Source organism: Furipterus horrens, unplaced genomic scaffold (genome assembly GCF_987537825.1).
Source record: "Furipterus horrens unplaced genomic scaffold, mFurHor1.1.pri manual_scaffold_7, whole genome shotgun sequence".
Taxonomy (NCBI): Eukaryota; Metazoa; Chordata; class Mammalia; order Chiroptera; family Furipteridae; genus Furipterus; species Furipterus horrens.
In genome coordinates this window covers 56,245,070-56,266,852 of record NW_028327177.1, presented here as the reverse complement: position 1 = coordinate 56,266,852, position 21,783 = coordinate 56,245,070, and the positions used below count along the sequence as shown (strand labels likewise).

Below are 21,783 nucleotides of genomic sequence, written 5' to 3'. Positions count from 1 at the left end.
TCCTAGAAACATACAATCTTCCAAAACTAAATCAGGAAGAATCAGAAAACCTGAATAGACTGATTACACCTAATGAAACTGAAATAATAATAAAAAAAACTCAGTGAACAAAAGTCCTGGACTAGATGGCTTCACAGGTGAATTTTACCTAACATTCAAAGAAGACTTAACACCTTTCCTCCTTAAACTATTCCAAAAAATTCAAGAGGAGGGAAGACTTTCAAGCTCTTTCTACGAGGCCAGCATAATCCTAATTACAAAACCAAATAAAGACACTACAAAGAAAGAAAATTATAGGCCAATATCCTTGATGAACACAGATGCTAAAACCCTCAACAAAATATTGGCAAACCAGATCCAGGAATACATTATATAGATCATATACCATAATCTAGTGGTATTTATTCCAGAGATGTAAGGTTGATATGATATTCGCAAATCAATACATGATACAACACATCACATAAAACAAAATGAAGAATAAAAATGACATGATCACATCAACAGATGCAGAAAAAATATTTGATAAAATCCAGCACCAACTTCTGATAAAAACTCTCAGCAGAGTGGGAATAGAGAGATCATATCTTGATATAATAAAACCCATGTATTACATATCTACAGCCAGAATCACACTCAATGGGCAAAAACTGAAAGTGTTTCCCTTAAGATCACAAACAAGGCAAGGATGTCTGCTTTCACCACTCTTACATAGCATAGTACTGGAAGTCCTAGCCACAGCAATGAGATGAAGAAGAAATAAAAGGCATCCAAACGGAAAAGGAAAAGTAAAACTGTCATTATTCACAGGTGACATGATATTATACATGCAAAACCCTAAAGACTCCACCAAAAAACTATTAGATCTAACAAATAAGTTAGGCAAACTAGTGAGATACAAAATTAATATTCAGACATTGGTGGCATTTTTATTCACTAATAATGAACTATCAGAAAGAGAAGTTAAGAAAACAATCTCATTTACCATTGCAACCAAAAAAAATAGGTACTTAGGAATAAATTTAACCAAGAAGGTAAAAGACCTATACTTGGAAAATATTAGGATATTGGAGGAAAAAACTGATAAATATAGAAATAAGTGGAAGCATATACCATGTTCATAGAGTGGATGCATTAACATCATTAAAATGTCCATACTGGGGAGATTATTTCATTCACATCTCTCCTGCTGGTCTCTGACCGCCAGGTGCTCACTGGCCAAGTCTGTGTCACTCACCATGACAACCAAGCCCCAGCACGGTGCCCATCATGTACCAGGTGCTCAATAATGATTTATGAGACTTCCGGCCAAGATGGAGGAGTAGACAGATACGCTGCGTCTCCCTCCACGACTAAGAAGAAATACAACTACCTCAAAACTAGAAAGAACCAAAGTTCCAAAAAATCAAACTACATGGAAGTCCAGCAAACAAAGATATAAGAAGAAATACTCATCCAGACAGGTAGGAGGGGCAGAGCTGGGGCGGAGAGGATGTGGTGTGGTGGTGGCAGCAGCAGCAGACTGGCAGAAAGTGCAGTCACACATTTTAAAAAGTCGGGAGGCACACCTGGGGAGCGTTCCCAGCTCCTCACTGGACCTGGCAGCTCATGGTCCCAGCAGCAGGGAAAAATCAAGCCTCATTGCTTCTGACTGTGCACACCAGTGGGGGTTGGGATGGAGGCAGAAATGCCCAGTCTCAGCAAAGTCCGCTTGTTTAAAGGGACCCCATGGTCCCAGGACGTCCACAGATCCACCCACTCTGGGAACGACAGCCAGGGCAGCAGTTAGAGGGGCACCAGTCTGGTGCGGAAGTGGGAGAAGTGCCTGGAAAAGGGGCGAGTAATGGGCAGGTGGCACTGTTCCCTCTTGGACCCCTACCCCACATACAGCTCCACAACGTGGTGAAACAGGTTGCCCTACACTGACGAATCCCTAAGGCTCCGGCCCTTACAACGTAACAGGAGTAACAGCTCTACCTGGGAGGTGGAGGCAAACAAACACAGAAGCCTGTCAGAATAAGGAGACAGAGAAGTATGGCCCAAAAAGGAACGGATCAAGGTTCCAGTGGGACAACTAAGCAACAAGGAGATAGCCAACCTAACAGATGAGGAGACAGACAATCTAACAGATGCAGAATTCAAACCACTGGTGATAAAGATGCTCACAGGCTTGACAGATATGCTCGAGTACAGCAAATGCATAAGAAGAAGTGAAGGCTATGCTAAATGAATGACGAAAAATCCACACAAAACTAATGGTGAAGGGGAGAAAACTTGGGTTCAAATCAATGATTTGGAACATAAGGAAGAAAAAAACAGTCAACCAGTGCAGAATGAGGATGCAAAAATTGAAAATAATGAGGAAAATTTCCCAAATGTTACAAAGGAGATGGACATACAGGTCCAGGAAGCACAGAGGGTCCCGGGTGAGCTGGACCCAGAGGGGACCACACCAGGACGCATCATGACTGAGATGTCGAAGATGAAAGACAAAGAAAGAGTCCTGGGGGCAGTAAGAGAGAGGCGGAGAGTTGCCTACAGGGGGGTGCCTATAAGACTATCACCTGGTTTCTCAGAGGACACTTTGCAGGCAGGAAGGGACTGGCAAGAAGTATTCAAATATGATGAAAGGCAACCTGCAACCCAGATTATTCTATCCAGAAAAAACTATTATTTGGAATGGAAGGGCAGATGAAATGCTTCCCAGACAAGGTAAAGCTAAAGGAGCTCATCATCACCAAGCCATTATTATATGAAATGTCAAAGGGACTTACTTAAGAAAAAGAAGATCAAAACTACAAACACTAAAATGACAACAAACTCACAACTATCAATAACTGAATCTTAGAAATAAAAACAAAATCCAACTAAGTAAATCAGAATAGGAATAGAATCATAGGTATGGGGATCATTTGTAGGGTTATCAGCTAGGAGTGGGGAGGGGGAGAAATGGGGATATGGTGCAGGAATTAAAAAGCATAATCGGTTGGTACAAAATAGACAGGGGAAGTTAAGAATAATATAGCAAAGGGTGAAGCCAAGAAACTTATATACACGACCCATGGACATGAACTAAGGCGGGTAGAAGGGGGGTACTGGGCAGAGAAAAGCAAAGTGGAAAAAAATTGGAACTACTGTAACCACATAGTCAATAAAATATACTTAAAAAAAATGTCCATATTACCCAAAGCAATCTAGAGATTCAATGCAATTCCTATGAAAAGATCAATGGCATATTTCACAGGTCCGGAGCAAATGTTCCAGAAGTTTATATGGAACCAAAAAAGACTCTGAACAGCCTCATCTATCTTGAGAAAGAGAACAAAATTGGAGGTATCACAATACCTGATATCAAACTATACAACGGGGCCTTGTAAATCAAAAGTCTGATAATGGCCTAAGACCAGGCATATAGATCAACAGAATAGAGGGCCCAGAAATAAATCCATGCCTTTATGTTAAATTAATATTTGACAGGGGAACTAAGATTATACAATGGAATAGACAGTCCTTCAATAAATGGTGCTGGGAAAACTGGACAGGTACATGCAAAAAAAATGAAACAAGACATACAGAAGAATAAACTCAAAATGGATAAAAGACTTCAATGTAAGTCACAAAACCATAAAAATCTCATAAGAAAACATAGGCAGTAAAATATCAGATATCTCTTGTAGAAATACTTTTGCCGATATATCTCCTAGGGCTAGGGAAACAAAGGAAAAAAATAAACAAATGGGACTACATCAAACTAAAAAGCTTTGCACATCAAAAGAAACCATCAACAAAATGAAAAGGGAACCCACTGAATGGGAGAACATATTTGTCAATGATACATCTGATTGGGGTTAATTTCCAAAATATTTAAATAACTTATACAACTCAACACCAGTTAAACAATCCAATTAAAAAATGGGCAAAGGACCTGAATAAGACACTTCTCCAAAGAGGATAGATAGCCAATGGACATATGAAAAGATGCTCAAAGTCACTAATCACTAGAGAAATGCAAATTAAAACCACAATGAGACATCACCTCATTCCTGCTGGAGACTCCATTATCAACATATCAACAAACAAGTGCTGGTGAGGATGTGGAGAAAGGGGACCCCTTGTGCACTTTTGGTGGGAATGTAAACGAATGCAAATTGGTGCAGCCACTGTGGAAAGCAGTATGGAGTTCCTCAAAAAAATAAAAAATGGAACTTCCTTTTGACCTAGCAATTCCACGTCAGTGAGTATTTCCGAAAAAAACCTGAAACACCAATTCAAAAGAATATATGCATCCCTGTGTTCATTTGGAAACAGCCCAAGTGTCCATTAGTAGATAACTGGATAAAAAACCTGTGGTACATTTATACAGTGGAATGTTATGTAGCCAAAAGAGAGAGAGAGAGAGAGAAAGGAAATCTTAACTTCTGTGACTGCATGGATGGACCTGGAATTTATTATGCTAAGTGAAATAAGTTGGTCAGAAAAAGACATGTACCACATGATCTTTGTTATATGTGGTATCTAATGAACAAAATAAACTAGTGAGCAAAACAGAATCAGAGGCATAGAAACATGGAACAGACTGACTGCTGTCAGATGGGAGGGTAGTTTGGGGACTGGAGGAAAGAAGGTAAAGGATTAGCCAAAAAACATGTTTATAAACACATAGACAGAGACAACAGTGTGGTGATAGCCAGAGGGAGAGGGAGGTGTGGGCTAAAAGGAGGTGGGCAAAGGGGGGGATAAATAGGGATCGAAAGAGAGTTTGCTTTGGGCAGTGGGTGCACTGGGTGCACGATGCAGTGTGCAGATAATGTTTTAATGAGTTGTACATTTGAAACCTGCATGGTTTTGTGAACCAGTGTCACCCCCAATAAATTGAATTAAAAAAAAAAAAAACTGTAAAATTATTCTTGTAATGTGGTTATATAAGAGAACAAATACTCTTTTTGTCAGGAAAAGTATACTGATAAAAAGTAAGGAGATATGTGTACGCAACTTACCCTCAAATGATTCAGAAAATAAATGTGTTATGTGAAGAAAGAATTAAAAAGCTAATGTGACTACATGTTAAAAATGTTAAAAAACAGGGAATCTGTGTAAAAGGTACACGGGAGAGTTCTACTTTACTTGCAACTTTTCTATAGATAAGCACCTATCCCAAAATAAAAAATAAAAAAAAGTATAACAAGTAAATTAAAAATATAGTGGAAAGAATATATCACATGTGGTTTCACAGTCCTTGAGTCCTACTTACTGTGTGTATTTGCACAAAATAACTGACAACTTCTCTGAGTCTATTACTTCTTCTCTTAAATATATGTTTAACTGTCTTATGGATTACCCAGGGTTGTTTCCAGTTCAGTAAAAGAACATTATCTCAGACCATTATATATAATATCAATAGATATAATTATGTAATAAAGTTGGGAGGCAGGAAAGTTGTAATAGGATAATAAAAAATCATTAAGCAGTATTTTCTTTGCTGCCATACCACTACCTAACATTTAGCCCTGAGACAGAAGCACATGAACCACAGGCCCTGCTGCTCCCTTGCCTTCTCTCATTGCCAAAATATGCTTGTAATTAACCATCCAGCACAAGATGAACTCAAAGTGACTGGGCAGCAATTCCCCCACAGGGGACAAGTGGGAACAAAGGAATATTGCCGACATGGAAAGTTTTGGTAGAACAACTTAAATGGGAAATTGGCAAGATGAGAGATAGCGACACTAGACTCAAACCCCACATTTTTCTAAAACAGTTCCGGGAATTTCAGAAAATAATTCACATTCAACTCAAAAGAATCACATCTTACCGATTTGTGATGATGTCATCCCAGATGTTCATTGGGTCCATTTTAGCATCTGGATATCTGTTTGTCCAGGTTTTTAGAAGTCTCTTAAGGGGAACTTGAGATGATAAATTACCTAAAAATAATATTAGAAAATATCTCTATCCACAGCTTAATAACAAGACCAACTTACAATGTAGGACTGTCATTAGTAAATAGAAACTTAATTGAAATTTCTTGTCCAAATTAAAAAATATTTCGCTCTTCTTTCACAACAGAAAAACAAAGTTACCATATTAAATCTAATATATTCTTATTCTTAAGGATATAGAACAAAATGGGGAAATAAACATACAATTTTTATATTTAGTAAAGGTCCACAATTCCAAAATCAAAAAAGCACTGAAAGCTGAAAAGGTTTTCTTGGGGTTGGAGTCAACTGCCTTGACAAATCTAATCTGAACTGGCATATGGCACTGTTTATGCCATTCATATGACTATTCACCACTGAAGCTAGAGATGCATGGTTGTAGTTAATTATGGAATACTGCCCCAGGCCCTGGTGTGTGCGCAAGGTTACATGATAATAATACCCAAAATTATTTGGCTTCAAGTGTGTTGGAAAAGGGATTCATAATAATTCTCATAAAATTTAAGTTTCACATTGCTAATGTTTTAAGCTTTAGCTTTCTTTCTGTTGGTGGTTAAAAACACAAGCTTAAATCAAGACAGTTCTGGTTTCAAAATCTGGATCTTTAACTTCAATAGTATGGGAAAATTATTTAATCTTTAAGTCTCTAGAAAGTGAGGAGAATCTTCATCTCATAAAACTGCTACAAAGAGATTAACATAGCTTCTGAAAAATAGAAAACAATTAGTACTCCAAAAAGCATCTTTTATACTCTTTTGAATTACTTAGGACAACAATTAAAATTCATATTCACAAAGATGTACTCTTTCCCTTTGGCACTGGGTGGACTCCAATGGGCACCAGGATAAAATCCACATAGTGGTGGCAGAAAGACCACTGTCTGAGTGCTGTAGCTCCCCTCCCCTCAGGCTAGGGCACCTGGCAGCCAGTAGTCACAGAACTTGGGCACCTCAGGGGATGCTGCAGGCTTGCTGTGAAGCAGGCATTCTGCAAATCCCTCTCCCACTTCCACACTTAACTCAGGCCCCTCCTCCAGGAGCCTTTCACACCCCTCAGTCCAGGTTCTGTCATCTGTGTTTCACATGGGATCCTGTGCACGCCTCTGCCTCAGCAGCTATCACATCGTATTGAAATCACCCCACAATTCTGAAAGCTTCTTCAAGGTGGGCAGTCTGTTTTACTTGGCTTTGCATCCCCAGTGCCTAAGTGCTTCATCATTTTAAACATTCATTTTAATAATCTCAAAATACATATTTTTAGAATGATCTCAAAGCAGTTTCTAACCCATATATTAACAATATATATACTTTCAATAAGAAAAAAAGAAAAAAATCAGATGCTAAAATTCTTCCATAAGTATAAAAGAAAAAAGTAATAGTAGGTTAAAAAAATTACCTTGTTTGTTTATAAAGCTGATGAATTCCTGAATTTCTATTAAAGTTTGTACAGACTGCAATTTGGTGAGTCTACTTCTGTGTAAAAGCACATCGATACTAGAATAGTTCTAGAAAAAAGACATTTAGTATTGTTTATAAACCAACTTAAAACTTCAAATTGTAATATAATTCTATAAAATGAGAAATACAGCAAGTACATACAAATACATAAATTATACAAAGTTTCAGTGTGGTTAGTAATTAGATCATACATGGAATTTTTTTAGGAACTTAATTTTTAAAATAATTTAGGTTTCCAATCACATTTTGGTTCATTGAAATAAATGAAATCAATACAAGTGGTCTATTATTGCCTCTATTTGCTGACATTTAAAAAAAACATAATGTTCTATAATTAAATTGCTAAATATAGAAGCCAATTCTTTCTTCTTCAGTAAAATTTCTCAAGTGAACTAATCAACTTTTTTTATACAAAAAAGTTTAAAGAGAAAAGACAATAAATGAGTATGCCTCTGATTAATGTATACCAGTGATAAAAATGAATATTCTATACAACACACTGCCTTTAAAAATAAACATCGGAAGAAGACTCTCAGACAAGCAAAAAGACAAATGGCAGAAAATGAACAGGAAAGATTCATATTCTTCTCGACAAAGCAACCAAACTTCCACTCAACTACACCAAGTGGAAAAGTCTGGTCGAGAGAGAGAGAGAGAGAGAGAGAGAGAGAGAGAGAGAGAGAGAGAGAGAGAGAGAGAGAGAGAGAGAGAGAGAGAGAGTGTGTGTGTGTGTGTGTGTGTTTTGAGTTTTTTTAGCAGTGTGAAAAAAACAAAAAAATGAAACTTTTACAAAAAAAAAAGGATTAAAAAAGGCATTAGACAAAAAACAGTAAAAAGATAGAAAAAGAAAATAGCAAAAAGGAAATAAGTGGTATTAATAGTAAATAAATTTTAAAAAAATTTTTTTATTCATGAGTTTAATGACTTTAAAAATATCACAGAAATGGTACAATTCAGATTAGTATATTTCTATTACCTGTATAAAATTCTGAATGCAATTTTCAATATAATATTTGGCTCTGTCAACATCATTTTGTAAGATGTAAAGAAGACTCAATTCCCGACTATAATGAAGCTCTATAATAGACTTTTGGAGCTCCTTATTCACAGCGTCATCAATAAATGTCAGCAGGGACTGATCATCCTCTCCTTGAAGCAGTAACTTCAGCTTGCTGCGGATCATGTAAGGTAGATAGGTCTCCTAAGGAACATGAGAATCTATTTGTAGCTCCAGAAAGCCAATTTGAGCATGCCTAATTATTTAATTACTATAATATTCCACAGTATAATTTTGTAGGTCAAGATTTACAGCCAAAGTAGTTATGTATGTTCATTACTTCAAACCTAAACACTATTTTTAAAGACATGTTCATCTGAAATTACTCATTGTGTAACCACAAAATATATAGGAACATGTTCAATAGAAAGTAGGAACTATGTACTTTTAGCTGAAAGACAACTGGATGTTACAAAGTGAGGAATCTTTAAGCATAGCCAAGATAGCAGCTGTGTGAGAGGGACTAGGAGAGCTGCCTTTTTCAGGAGTTGGGGTGACTCTGTGAGTGGGGAACCATCTTGCTCCAGAAATTATGGCATGCCTATGTGTAGCCTGTGACCCAGTACAGAGAAAACAGGAAATATTCTTCCATGTTAATGTTAATGTTTATTTTTAAATGCATCCCATTTATTTTGAAAGGGTTAGCTACAAGTGGTAACAAATTTAACAATACTAAGGAGTTGTGGGGGGAGTCAGGTTATATAAATGTCCTAATGCTCTGCAACTACTACTATCTTATTTTTGAAAAGTTTTAAGCAACTTCATTAATTAGAGAATACCTGGCCTCTAAAATATTTATTTCAGACAGCAAAAATAATTCTACCCACTTGATAAAACGGTTCACTCCACATTTTATTTAGATCTGGAGGGTTCCCACTGTCAACACTGACTGTAGAACAATATGCTAATGATTTCCACTCAGCAAGCTGGTTGTAACAGTCAAGGGATGCAAGTTCCCAAAAATCCTTCTCGGCTTCTGTAGGCTCACCATCCACCCACTCCTGTTTATTGAGAGCCTGGCAAAGCAAAGTTCCTAAGATTTGTTACAAAATTCAAAAGAATACTAATGAAACATATTTGAAATAATGCAGGTAGTACAACATTCATAGTAAGGACAATCATTTTCAGATTTATGATAAGGGAAGAGAGAAAAACAACAGGAATATTATACTAACAAGTAAATATAAAAACCCTAACCAAAGAAAAACCATTTCTCTGAGAAACTCACCAATGAAGCTAATTAACAAAATGAAGACTTTAAATGACCCATAATTGGAATTAAATCAATAATGTTATTTACTATGTATAAAGTTCTTAGAATAAAAATTAGAAAATAGGATATTTACAGAAAATTGCAGAGAATTATACAACCTGAATTGCTCATTCGAGTCTCACAGGTCACAGACCCTGAATTTCAAATACTTGTTAGACATTTACACTTAGATAGCCATTGGCAACTCTAAACATGAAATTTATAAAACTGAATTTATAGTCACCTCCCAAATCCAACTCTCACATCTTCATAAATTTTTTACTTGCTGAAGGAAAACAATCTACTCAAATAGAAATTATATAATAGCAGCAGATATTAAAATATCTTACAGTTTTATAATATTTGGTAACTTATGAAATGCTTCTCTTTTATTTTATGGATTTTTTTTTTACTTATTGATTTTAGAGAACAGAGACAACAGACATTGATTTGTTGTTCCACTTATTTATGCATTCACTGGTTGATTCTTGTATGTGTCCTGACCAGAGATGAAACCCACAACTTTGGCATATCAGGACAATGCTCTCTAACCAAATGAGCTGCCCAACCAGTGGCTTGATGACGTTTTCTTAAAAGGAGTAAGAGATACAACAATGTATCACATTTTGGTATTATGAAACCATTCTCTGCTATTTGTATAAAATCTAAGGAATAAAGCAGAAATACTACAAAGCTCTAAAATTTAAAACTAAGTTTTTTCATCCAGAGAATAAAAGTACTTAATCAACTGACATTTGCTAGAGATCAATTTTACCTCATTATACTGCTTAGCAGCTTCAGAATAATCACTTCTGGCTTCTTCTAATAACGCTGTCTGAGTGACTTGCTTTGTTCCTATCTCACTGCTAAAAATGCCACAGAGGACATCATATTCTCCAATTGACCTGTACAGTCTATAAAACAAACCAAAGGAAAAAAAATGTCCAAATTAATGAATGCCTCAAAAATTGTATTTACTATAATAAAATAATATTAACTACAGATATCACATACTATATTAACTAAAAAAATCTTTGTTTTGTAAAATAACAAAATCTTAAAAAATCTGAAGTTACCATTAGGTTTTACTACTTTAATCATACAGAAGGCAGAAATTACTCTAAGGTACATTTAAAGTGAAATATGAAAATATCATAGGTTTATAATGTATAAATTATGTCATTAAATAAACTTCTTCCATGTTAATGGTACCATCACAGTAACAATGCACATCTCTATGGGTGAGTTATTTAGAATCCTTGTCTACATCTAAAATTTGGAAGGTAGTCAAGAACCCAGAAGTGAGTAAAAATTAATCCAAGTCTTACTGATTCCATATTTTAATACAGGTTCTATGGACAATCTCAATTCTATTGACAAGTAATTTTCTTATAGCCTCGAGCAATCTTTATCTTTACATTAACATAAATCTGCTTAACTTCATCAATCAAGTTTCTCCCTTTAAGATATTCTAAATTAAGTGTTTAATAAGTTTGTTTTTTCCCCATGAAAAAATTCCCCCTCTTTTAAGTTTTAGCACAAATGTCACTGTTCTTGAATCTGCAGTCACCTGACTCGTCAGGTGAAGGGAGCTTCCTCCTTGATTTTTCTCCAGTTTAGTCCCTTCTCAGGTATGAAATCTCATGTAATTACATCAAAAGAGTCCCATGAGCTCTTTCTCAGAGCTTAATGTTAAAATAAATAAAAATCTTACACATATGGCTCTCCCGTTGCCCCATTCATAGTGTTAAAAGCAAGAAAAAAGTAAAGGTAAACTTTAAACTTTCACAACTCAGGTCAAGAACCCAACAGGAGATGAGAGCTACGAACATTTTTCAGGAACTCAGTAAAGAGATCAGCCCCATGTCCAACTTACACTGGCCCCAGGAGACCTGTATGTATACTAAAATATGGACTAAACCATGACTGATATATCAAGAAAAGGCTAAATAATCTTCTCAAAACTGTTTGAAATGAATGCAAAAGTATTATATACAAAAGTAAGAGAAAGTATTAAGTAAAGTTATGTTTAAAACTGTGTGCTTTGAGAACTTCTGGCCAAGACGGAGGCTTAAGACAGACATGCTGCGTCTCACTCCACAACTAAGAAGAAACACAACTACCTCAAAACTACAGACAATCAGAAGTTCCAGAAAACAGAGCTGCATGGAAGTCCAACAAAGATATAAAGTAGATATACTCATCCAGACCAGTAGGTGGGGCGGAGAGGACGCAGTGTGGTGGTAGCAGTAGCCGCAGCAGCAGCAGGGCAGTGGGAAGCGCAGTCATATGTTTTGAAAAGTCAGGAGGGACACCTGGGGAGCATTCTCAGCTCCTCACTGGACCTCGAAGCTCATGATCCCACACCGGGGAAAATCAAGCCTCATTGCTTCTGACTGTGCACACCAGTGGGGGTTGGGGTGGAGGCAGAAATACCCGGTCTCAGCAGAGTCCGCTTGTTTAAGGGACCCCACGGTCCCAGGATGTCCGCAGACCCACTCACTCTGGGAACGACAGCCAGGGCAGCAGTTAGAGAAGTGCCAGTCTGGTGCGGAAGTGGGAGAAGTACCTGGAAAAGGGGCGAGTGATGGGCAGGCGGCATTGTTCCCTCTCGGACCCCTCTCCCACATATAGCGCCACAACGTGGTGAAACAGGTTGCCCTGCACTGACGAATCCCTAAGGCTCCGGCCCTTACAACGTAACAGGAGTAACAGCTCTACTTGGGAGGTGAAGGCAAACACAGGAGCCTGTCAGAATGAGGAGACAGGGAAGTATAGACCAAAAGGGGAAACGGATCAAGGTTCCAGTGGGAGAACTAAGCAAAAAGGAGATAAGACAACCTAACAGATGAAGAATTCAAAACACTGGTGATAAAAATGCTCACAGGCTTGACAGATATGCTTGAATACAGCAAACACATAAGAGAAGAAGTGAAGGCTATGCTAAGTGAAACAAAGGAAAATCCACACAAAACCAATGGTGAAGGAAAGGAAACCGGGGTTCAAATCAATGATTTGGAACATAAGAAAGAAAAAAACAGTCAACCAGTGCAGAATGAGGAAGCAAAAATTGAAAAAAAATGAGGAAAACTTCCCAAATTTTGAGAGGGAGATGGACATACAGGTCTGGGAAGCATCGAGGGTCTTGGGCAAAGTGGACCCAGAGGGGACCACACCAGGATGCATCATGACTGAGATGCCGAAGGTGAAAGACAAAGAAAGAGTCCTGGGGGCAGTAAGAGAGAGGCGGAGAGTTGCCTACAGGGGGGTGCCTATAAGACTATCACCTGGTTTCTCAGAGGACACTTTGCAGGCAGGAAGGGACTGGCTAGAAATATTCAATGTGATGAAAGGCAACCTGCAACCCAGATTATTCTATCCAGAAAAAACTATTATTTGGAATGGAAGGGCAGATGAAATGCTTCCCAGACAAGGTAAAGCTAAAGGAGCTCATCATCACCAAGCCATTATTATATGAAATGTCAAAGGGACTTAAGAAAAAGAAGATCAAAACTACAAACACTAAAATGACAACAAACTCACAACTATCAATAACTGAATCTTAGAAATAAAAACAAAATCCAACTAAGCAAACCAGAATAGGAACAGAATCTTAGGTATGGGGATCATCTGGAGGGTTATCAGCTGGGAGCAGGTAGGGGAAGAAATGGGGAAATGGTTCAGGGACTAAGAAGCACAATCGGTTGGTACGAAATAGACAGGGGGATATTAAGAATAATACAGGAAAGGGTGAAGCCAAAAAACTTATATGCACGACCCATGGACGTGAACTAAAGGGGGTGGGATTGCTGGAGGGAAGGGAGTTACTGGACAGAGGGGAGCAAAGGGCAAAAAAATTGAGATTACTGTAACAACATAATCAATAAAATATACTTAAAAAAAATCAACACACACACATAAAAAATTTCGGAGAAACACCTGGGGAGCACTCCCAGCACCAGAATAGACCGTGCAGCTCACAGTCTCAAAGCAAAGGAAAATAAAGCCTCATTGCTTTTGACTGTGAAAACCAGTGGGGGTTAGAGCAGAGGAAGAAACTGCCAGTCTCTCAGCAGGGTCTGCTTGTTTAGAGGGCCCCCACGGTCCTAGATCATCCATAGACCCGTCCACTCTGGGAATGACTGCCAGGGCAACAGCTAGAGAGGCGCCAGTTCCATACAAAGTGGGAGAAGTGCCTGGAGCTGTGGAGAGTGCTGAGCAAGTAGCATTATTTCCTCTCAGACCCCTCCCCCACACACAGTGCCACAATGTGGTGAAATGGGTTGCCCTGTACTGACCAATCCCTAAGGCTCCGCCCCTTACAACATAACAGGAGTAACAGCTCTACCTAAGACACACAGGTAAACAAACACAGGAGCCTGTCAAAATGAGGACACAGAGAAGTATGGCCCAGAAGGTGGAACGATCAAGGTTCCAGTGGGAGAACTAAGCGACAAAAAGATAGCCAACCTAACAGATGCAGAGTTCAAAAGGCTGGTGATAAAGATGCTCACAGGCTTGACAGATATGCTTGAATACGGCAAATGCATAAGGGAAGAAGTGAAGGCTGTGCTAAACGAAACAAAGGAAAATACACACAAAACCAATGGTGAAGGGAAGGAAACCTGGGTTCAAATCAATGATTTGGAACATAAGGAAGATAAAAACAATTAACCAGTACAGAATGAGGAAACAAGAATTGAAAAATGTGAGGAGAGGCTTAGGAACCTCTGGGACAACTTTAAGTGTGGTGACATCTGAACCATAGGGGTGCCAGAAGGAGAAGAGGAAGAGCAAGAAATTGAGAACTTATGTGAGAAAATAATGAAGGAAAACTTCCAAAATTTGGTGAAGGAAATAGACATACAAGTCCAGGAAGCACAGAGAGTCCCAAACAAGCTAGACCCAATGAGGCTGACACCAAGATACATCATGATTAAAGTGTCAAAGTTTCAAGATAAAGAGAGAATTTTAAAAGCAGCAAGAGAAAAGCAGAGAGTTACCTACAAAGGGGTGCCTATGAGACTATCAGCTGATTTCTCAAAAGAAACTTTGCAGGCAATAAGGGACTGGCAAAAAGTATTCAAGGCGATGAACAGCAAGGACTTACAACCAGGATTACTCTATCCAGCAAAGCTATCATTTAGAATGGAAGGGCAGATGAAGTGCTTCCCAGACAAGGTAAAGCTAAAGGAGTTCATCATCACCAAGCCTTTATTATATGAAATGTCAAAGGGATTTACTTAAGAAAAAGATCAAAATTATAAACATTAAAACGACAACAAACTCACAACTATCAACAACTGAATCTAAAAAATAAAAACAAAATCCAACTAAGCAAACCAGAATAGAAACAGAATCATAGGTAGGGGGATCATTTGGGATCAGTTGGGTTGGGGAAGGGGGAGAAATAGGGAAATGGTGCAGGGATTCAGAAGCATAATTGGTTGATACAAAATAGACAGGGGGAAGTTAAGAATAATATAGGAAAGGGTAAATCCAAAGAACTTATATGCATGATCCATGGACATGAACTAAGGGGGTGAGATTGTTCTAGGGAAGGGGGGTACTGGGCAGAGGAGATCAAAGGGAAATATAAACTGAGACTACTGTAACAACGTAATCAATAAAATATACTAAAAAAAAAAGTGTGTGCTTCATTTACCCAGTAAATACACATGAAATGAGTTCTCACTTACTGAAAATGTTAAATATACAAAGTGTTACTTACTATTTACATACAGGGTGGGGAAAAAGTAGATTTACAGTTGTTTGTATGGAAAATAATACAATAATTAATAAGTAACACAAGAATAAACTGCGTTTTGTGTACTCACAATTGTAAACCTATTTTTGCTCCACTCTATACATCTGAAAAAAGAAGACAAAAAAGTCAAGATGCACTTTATGAACTGTTGTAGGATTTCTCTTTTGTCTCTCAGAGAACTCAGCACCTCCTACTTTGTATGATGGTCAGTCAAGTATATAAGCACATACATTTGCTACTGGATGGCTAGTTGTGTGAGTCTGCGAGAAAAGTCAAATTCATATTTTAATTCTTCTCAGCACCTGATACAATGCCATACTCATTCATAGTATAAATTTAAAAAGAAAAATAGAAATGAGCATAAAACAGTGAAAAGTGTAAGGAATCCACACCCTTTTACTTAATTTTTTCCTAGAACCTGAAATTCTAAAAATCAGTTTTATAAAATAGAAGTTCAAATTAAATTTCAACTTACTAGCAGGCTTCTGATAATACCACAGGTAAGGGGAAAATCAGACAATTGAAAACAACGTAACTACAAAACAAAAAATTTTCCCCAAATAAACAAAATAATTGAACTAAATTGTTCCTAAAAGTTTGAATCCTGCTGAAAATAATAAACCATCCTCTATTCAGTATAGAAGAACAGCAAAAACATTCAAAATACTAAAAACTGTAGTTACATCCACACTTTACAGGAAATTAAACTTAGTGCATAATACCCCAAGTCCAAGAAGACGGTATAGTGAAATTATCAGGTTTAATTAATCTCTTTCCTTGGGCAAGACATTCCTTTTCATGGCAACTATTCTTGACTCATAGAATGGTACTCAACCTGAAAGATTTTTTTTTAAGTTTTCTAAGTGTTACTATCAACTTTATTTGTTCATTTTCTGCCAAAATGAAGTCAAGATTTTTATGTATTTCTTTGGTGAAATTCACTGTTCTCCAACAGTGTGTGGATCACAGAGCTTACTTAGCAAGTTCCATCCATCTGAGAACATCAGGAGAGAGGCGGGACTTCCCCCGAACCCGCTTGGCAGTTGGCTCTTGAGGTACAAAACGGAGCAAGGCCTCCTCGAGAAGCCGGATGCCCACTGGCTGCTGCAGACTGGCCAGGCAGCCAGCACTGACAGAAGCTGGATCAAGACTCAGCAAGTCTGTGTGTTGGCAACTGATCTCCTGTGAAACCACAAACACATGTAGCTATTTAGCTTGTGGTACTTTGTATCTTCACAAGTGAATAACTCATTCTACTAAACATAAAAAAAATGTTTTGGTATAAGTAGTGATATAACCAAAAGTTTCTCTGTGTAATTCTACTAAAATTTCTTCAACATTCAATTTGCTCAAAGGAGAAAATGACCTTTTATTTTTACACTTCCAATCCCGGGATTAAAGTAAAAAACAAAAACAAAAAACCCACTAGCAAAATATGAATATTTTAATATGTATTTATATATCCAAACAATAATTGCAGTTTCCAGAAATATTTAGAATGAATTGATGAGAAAAGCAGCTGAAACACAAAGATTTCATATCCGATCTCCAAAAAGTAGGTATACACGTCTCCGTTATTCTATTTCACACCTTTTTCCCCATCTCTTTCTACCCAGGAATTATTATATTGACCTTTATGTAGTAACTCTCAATTTGAGTCCTATAAACACCAAATAATGAGAAGTAAACCTTAAATCAATATAGAGAATATGAATTGTTCCTCCCCATCCACACCAGCCTCTTCCCAACCCCTTCATGGGTGTGCTATGAATGGACCACTTGTTAAGTCTGACCAAGTTACCACCAAGCAAACTTAAGCTCTACATTAGGGGTCTTGGAAGAATACAGATTCTCCAAAGCAAACAAACAAAAATGCATGTCACTTCAAAGGAACTAGTAAAGAAAATCCAAATAAAATTATATTTTAATTAATAACATAGCAAAGGCTCTTAGTTAAGATGTCAGATTTTGATATAACACCATTCTAATTTGGAGAGGGAAACCCAAAATAAGAAAATATTTTAAAACAAATATATTTTTTATTTTCAAGCAATTCATCATTCTATAAATATTTGTTGAGTGCCTTCTATATTCCAGACACTATGGTAAACAATGTTGTTTCTGATTGTATGTATCTTAAGATTTATCCCTATTTGCCCAAGAGATGTCTTTCATGAGATGATTTTAATGAATAAAGAACTATTATTGGGATATCATTTCTTTATATGTAAATGTGTACTCATAATTTAAATGAGTTCTGTAAGTTTGTTTTGAGGAAGATTGATTATTCTGTATAATTTTGACAGTATCACTTTATGAAGAATGATTTGCTAGCTCTGACTGGTTTAGCTCAGTGGGGTTGGGTGTCGTCCCACGAACCAAGAAGTTGCCAGTTCAATTCTAGTTCAAGGCACATGCCTCGGTTATGGGCTGGTCCCTGGTTGGAGCATGTGAGAAAGGCAACCAATCATTGTTTCTCTCACATACCGATGTTTCTCTCCCTCTCTCCCTTCCTCTCTTTTTAAAAATAAATAAATAGCCCTGACTGATGTGACTCAGTGGATTTGAGTGCCAGCCTGCCAACCAAAAGGTTGCCATTCGATTCCCAGTCAGGGCACATACCTGGGTTGCAGGCCAGGTCCCCAGTTGCAGGCGTAAGAGAAGCAACCAATCAATGTTTCTCTTGCACATCAATGTTTCTCTCCCTTTTTCCCTCCCTTCCCCCTCTCTAAAAATGAATAAAGTCTTAAAAAAAAGAGAATGATCTGCTAAAAAATAACTTTAGCCAACTGATTTCACTTCTTTTAATTCCAAAACAACAAAGTAATGAAGCCTAATTTTGAAAATGTTGACTGTCTACTGGAATTAATAAAAATATTCCTTGTTTTGACCTCTATCTCATTGTAGTAGGTGAAGGCAAGCAGCACTTCTTTGTTTCAAATATTCCACAACTCTTAAATAGAGATTTGCATATAGAACATCCACAAGTGTTTTTGTGGAAAAAAAACACACCAAAATTTTATGTGAAGTTCAAATAAGAAACTAATAGGATAAATATAGCACACCAAATTAATGTCTGATTGCCAGTCACTGACTGTGTCATAGGAAAAGTGCCAAACGATTTTTCTTTCAGTTTGAAGATGTAGTTGGTATACCTCATAACCAAGAAACTCATTGTGGGGAAGTTCTGGTGAGGCAGTAGCACCTCAAAGAGACGTCATCCTTGCTAGAAAAGAACTCATGTGTACACTATAAATGTGCTATGATTCCATGGAAAGAGAAAAGAAATCATAGTTTCAGGTATGAACCACAAAGAGAAAATCTTAACAGCAAATGCTGCAAACTGCAGGCATTGACTTGTATTTGTGCTGCTTTTTCCTTGTCAATGGTAAATATTATAGTAAGCTCTAGGGTGATTAGAAGTTATTTATTTATTTAATGACAGTTAAGGACTGTCCTAAATAACAATGAAAAAGATTAGTTTTTAAAATAAATATAGGAACAAAACTAGGAATTCAGATTTTAAAAATTTCTTCAGAATATAATGTAAAGAGAAAGTTACTCTGAAATACTGACTGATTCAATACAATCACAGCACTCAAACTTTATCTTATGTGACCAGGAGAGAAACACAAAGGAATTCTACCTGTAAATTATAAACCAATAAAATTAGAAGTCACATATTTAAAAAACTATATTAACAGTTTCATGCTATATCAAAAAGAACGAAACAGAAAAAACAAGTACTTCATCTGAGGGAATTATTACCCAATTAGTCTGCAAACCAAAGCTACTATTAAAAAATATTTTAAAATACAAGCTTTAAAATTATTCCAGAGGTTACTAAAAATACTGAAACAAATAAAAAAGATATTCTATTATGAACTTATTAGTTATCCATGTTTTGAATGGCAAAGAAAACATTTCTTACATGAAAATGTAGTCTTCCAATAATTATGTTTTAGCAATAACTCAAAGTATGCTTACATTAAGTTCTCTGTTCAAACCAAAATGCCTTAGAAAGGCCTTTTCTGACACTCCATCTAAGTAGTGTCTATAATAGTACACACACCCCCTATCAAAAGGCGTCTTACGTGTACCTGCTTCATTACCACCTACATTCTTCAGCTAACTTCTATATTACTCAACTCCTATGGCACCTACTACCACCTCATCTTATCTTCTATATCTGCCTGTTTATTATTACCTTTCACTCATCTGGAATGATCTTGGAGGACAGATTTGTACCTCTTCATCACCATATCCCCACCATTTAGAACAAAGTCAATCAACATCTCTTAAAGGTAGTCAGGAAGCAGGAAAGAATTTGGTGAAATACTACCTAAGGAAAAGCAACTAAACAACATGTAGCGGGGCAAGCAAAACCTGAAGGGAATGGCATATTAAAAATCAGAGCACTGCAATATCAAGTTTGATTTCTGATTATTCTGTCATTTTCTTTTTTAAGTACAAATAAATCACATTTACCCATCTGGGAAGAGGTAACCAGAATAGAGTACATTTTCCCTATTACACATCTTTTATATGAACTTGTGAAACAAATGAAGTTATTATGACTTAGTCATGCAAAGGCAAAGTAGACAATGCATATATATTATGAAGAGTGTGAGCGTAGACTTTTACCTGGATACAAGAGACAAAAGGTGGGAAGAAATAGAAAGTGGAGTTAAGAAAATGACTGAAGTCCTGGAGCAACTTTTGAGTAATGTTGTTTTTCTCGGACATGGTCTTATATTTCTCCATCTCTTTTATGATTGCAGAAAATAAGCTGCCAAAAAGCTGCTTTGCGATTATTGGGTCTCTCTGTAAAATGTCCAAAACAAAGACAAATTAGGATCTGAAGTCAAAATGCTCTAATTTACCAGCTATCAAAGCTTTATTTGAAAATACAAACTGTTGCAAACATATCTACTAAACATCTCATTTCTGTTCAGAAAGTTTTAACAGGCATTGGCATGGGGAGTATTTGGAATTTAATCAAAGATATTTGTTTGACATGTGTGTTATGAAAGGCATGATAGCATAGACTTTGGACCCAGAGATATGAATTTAAAACCTGGCTTAATCACGTATGTAACCACATATCTTAATTCCTGAGTGAATCTGGGCCTTCAGATTCCTCATAATTAAAATGAGATACCAGAACATATCTCAGGGTTTTGGTAAAGATTAGCCAAGATAATACATGTCAAATGCTCAGTGCAGTAACTGATAAAATCTTAGAGAAAGATTAAATTAGAATTTTAGGTATTATTCCTCACATGAACATCACGGTAAAGAAAACTAACCAATAAGCATAAATAAAATGTCAATTTTAATTTTCAAAATCCTATCATTTTGACCATTCAAACTATTAAATCTGTAAGAAGCCATTTGTGTGTCTTCATGGTTTATTCATCTCTAATGACACACTATGTTTATGGTTTAAGCCTCATACTCCATTGCCATGGAACATTATCCTTTTATTTGTGTCTATAACACCAGTACTAAGAACTGTTTCTGGCATGTTGTGTCTATATTATGTTTAATGACGGCATGAGTTCATGAATAAATAAAAAATTTAAATTATTTTGTTTGATAAAAGTTGTGTCTGAAGAAAAGCTGCAATTTGACTTATACTTTGTTTATTGGTTTAAGTAATGTATTTGTCTTATAAAAAGTTATAATAGTTGCTATATAACATTTTAGAAAATATGGGTTAGAATAAAAGAAGAAAATAAATATCACGCATAATTATACTACACAAAGATAGGTTATGGTTGGTCTCTTATTGACACACACACTCTTTTATACAGTGCCTTGTGTGGTAACCTGCTTGTTTCACTTAGCACGTAGCAGACAGGTTTCCATGTCTACAATCTACTGATTCTTGTGACTTATGTACAAATTCCTTTATTTTCCATGGAATCCCAAATGTTCATTGTGTTAAGATAACTGCAGTAATAACTAAGAAAAACAGTATCTTCTGAGCAATAGGAGGCTACTGCCAGACATGCTAATGGCTACTTTACGTGCTCCTTTTTATTTCTTTCACCATGAAAGAATGGCAGTCCCAGAACGGCAGAGGAGGCCTCCTCTGTTTCATCCACCACTGCATCCTATTGCTTAGAAAAGTCTGTGGCATACAGGAGGAGTCACTCTGTGTATTAACATTTGTTGAAAAAATAAACTATTGGAGTTTGAAAATTTAATAAAAATTTGAATAAACACATTTCTCCTTAAAGAATAAAAAACATACTCATGCTTTTTCAGAACAATATTCACCATCTCTATTTTATCCAAGAACAAAG

At 36.7% G+C, this 21,783-nt stretch overlaps 1 protein-coding gene across 1 annotated transcript in view; it reads right to left on the bottom strand.

The window, feature by feature from the left end:
* The window catches only part of PRKDC (protein kinase, DNA-activated, catalytic subunit), a 198,583-nt gene that overhangs the window by 53,431 nt on the left and 123,369 nt on the right, over positions 1–21,783 (bottom strand). Inside the window, exons 62-68 of the mRNA XM_090283716.1 lie at positions 20,117–20,296; positions 16,449–16,654; positions 10,481–10,619; positions 9,281–9,469; positions 8,373–8,597; positions 7,335–7,443; positions 5,813–5,924 (exon numbers count right to left, since the gene is read on the bottom strand). Coding sequence (XP_090139842.1) covers positions 5,813–5,924; positions 7,335–7,443; positions 8,373–8,597; positions 9,281–9,469; positions 10,481–10,619; positions 16,449–16,654; positions 20,117–20,296 — 1,160 coding nt within the window. The remainder of the gene's footprint in view (positions 1–5,812; positions 5,925–7,334; positions 7,444–8,372; positions 8,598–9,280; positions 9,470–10,480; positions 10,620–16,448; positions 16,655–20,116; positions 20,297–21,783) is intronic.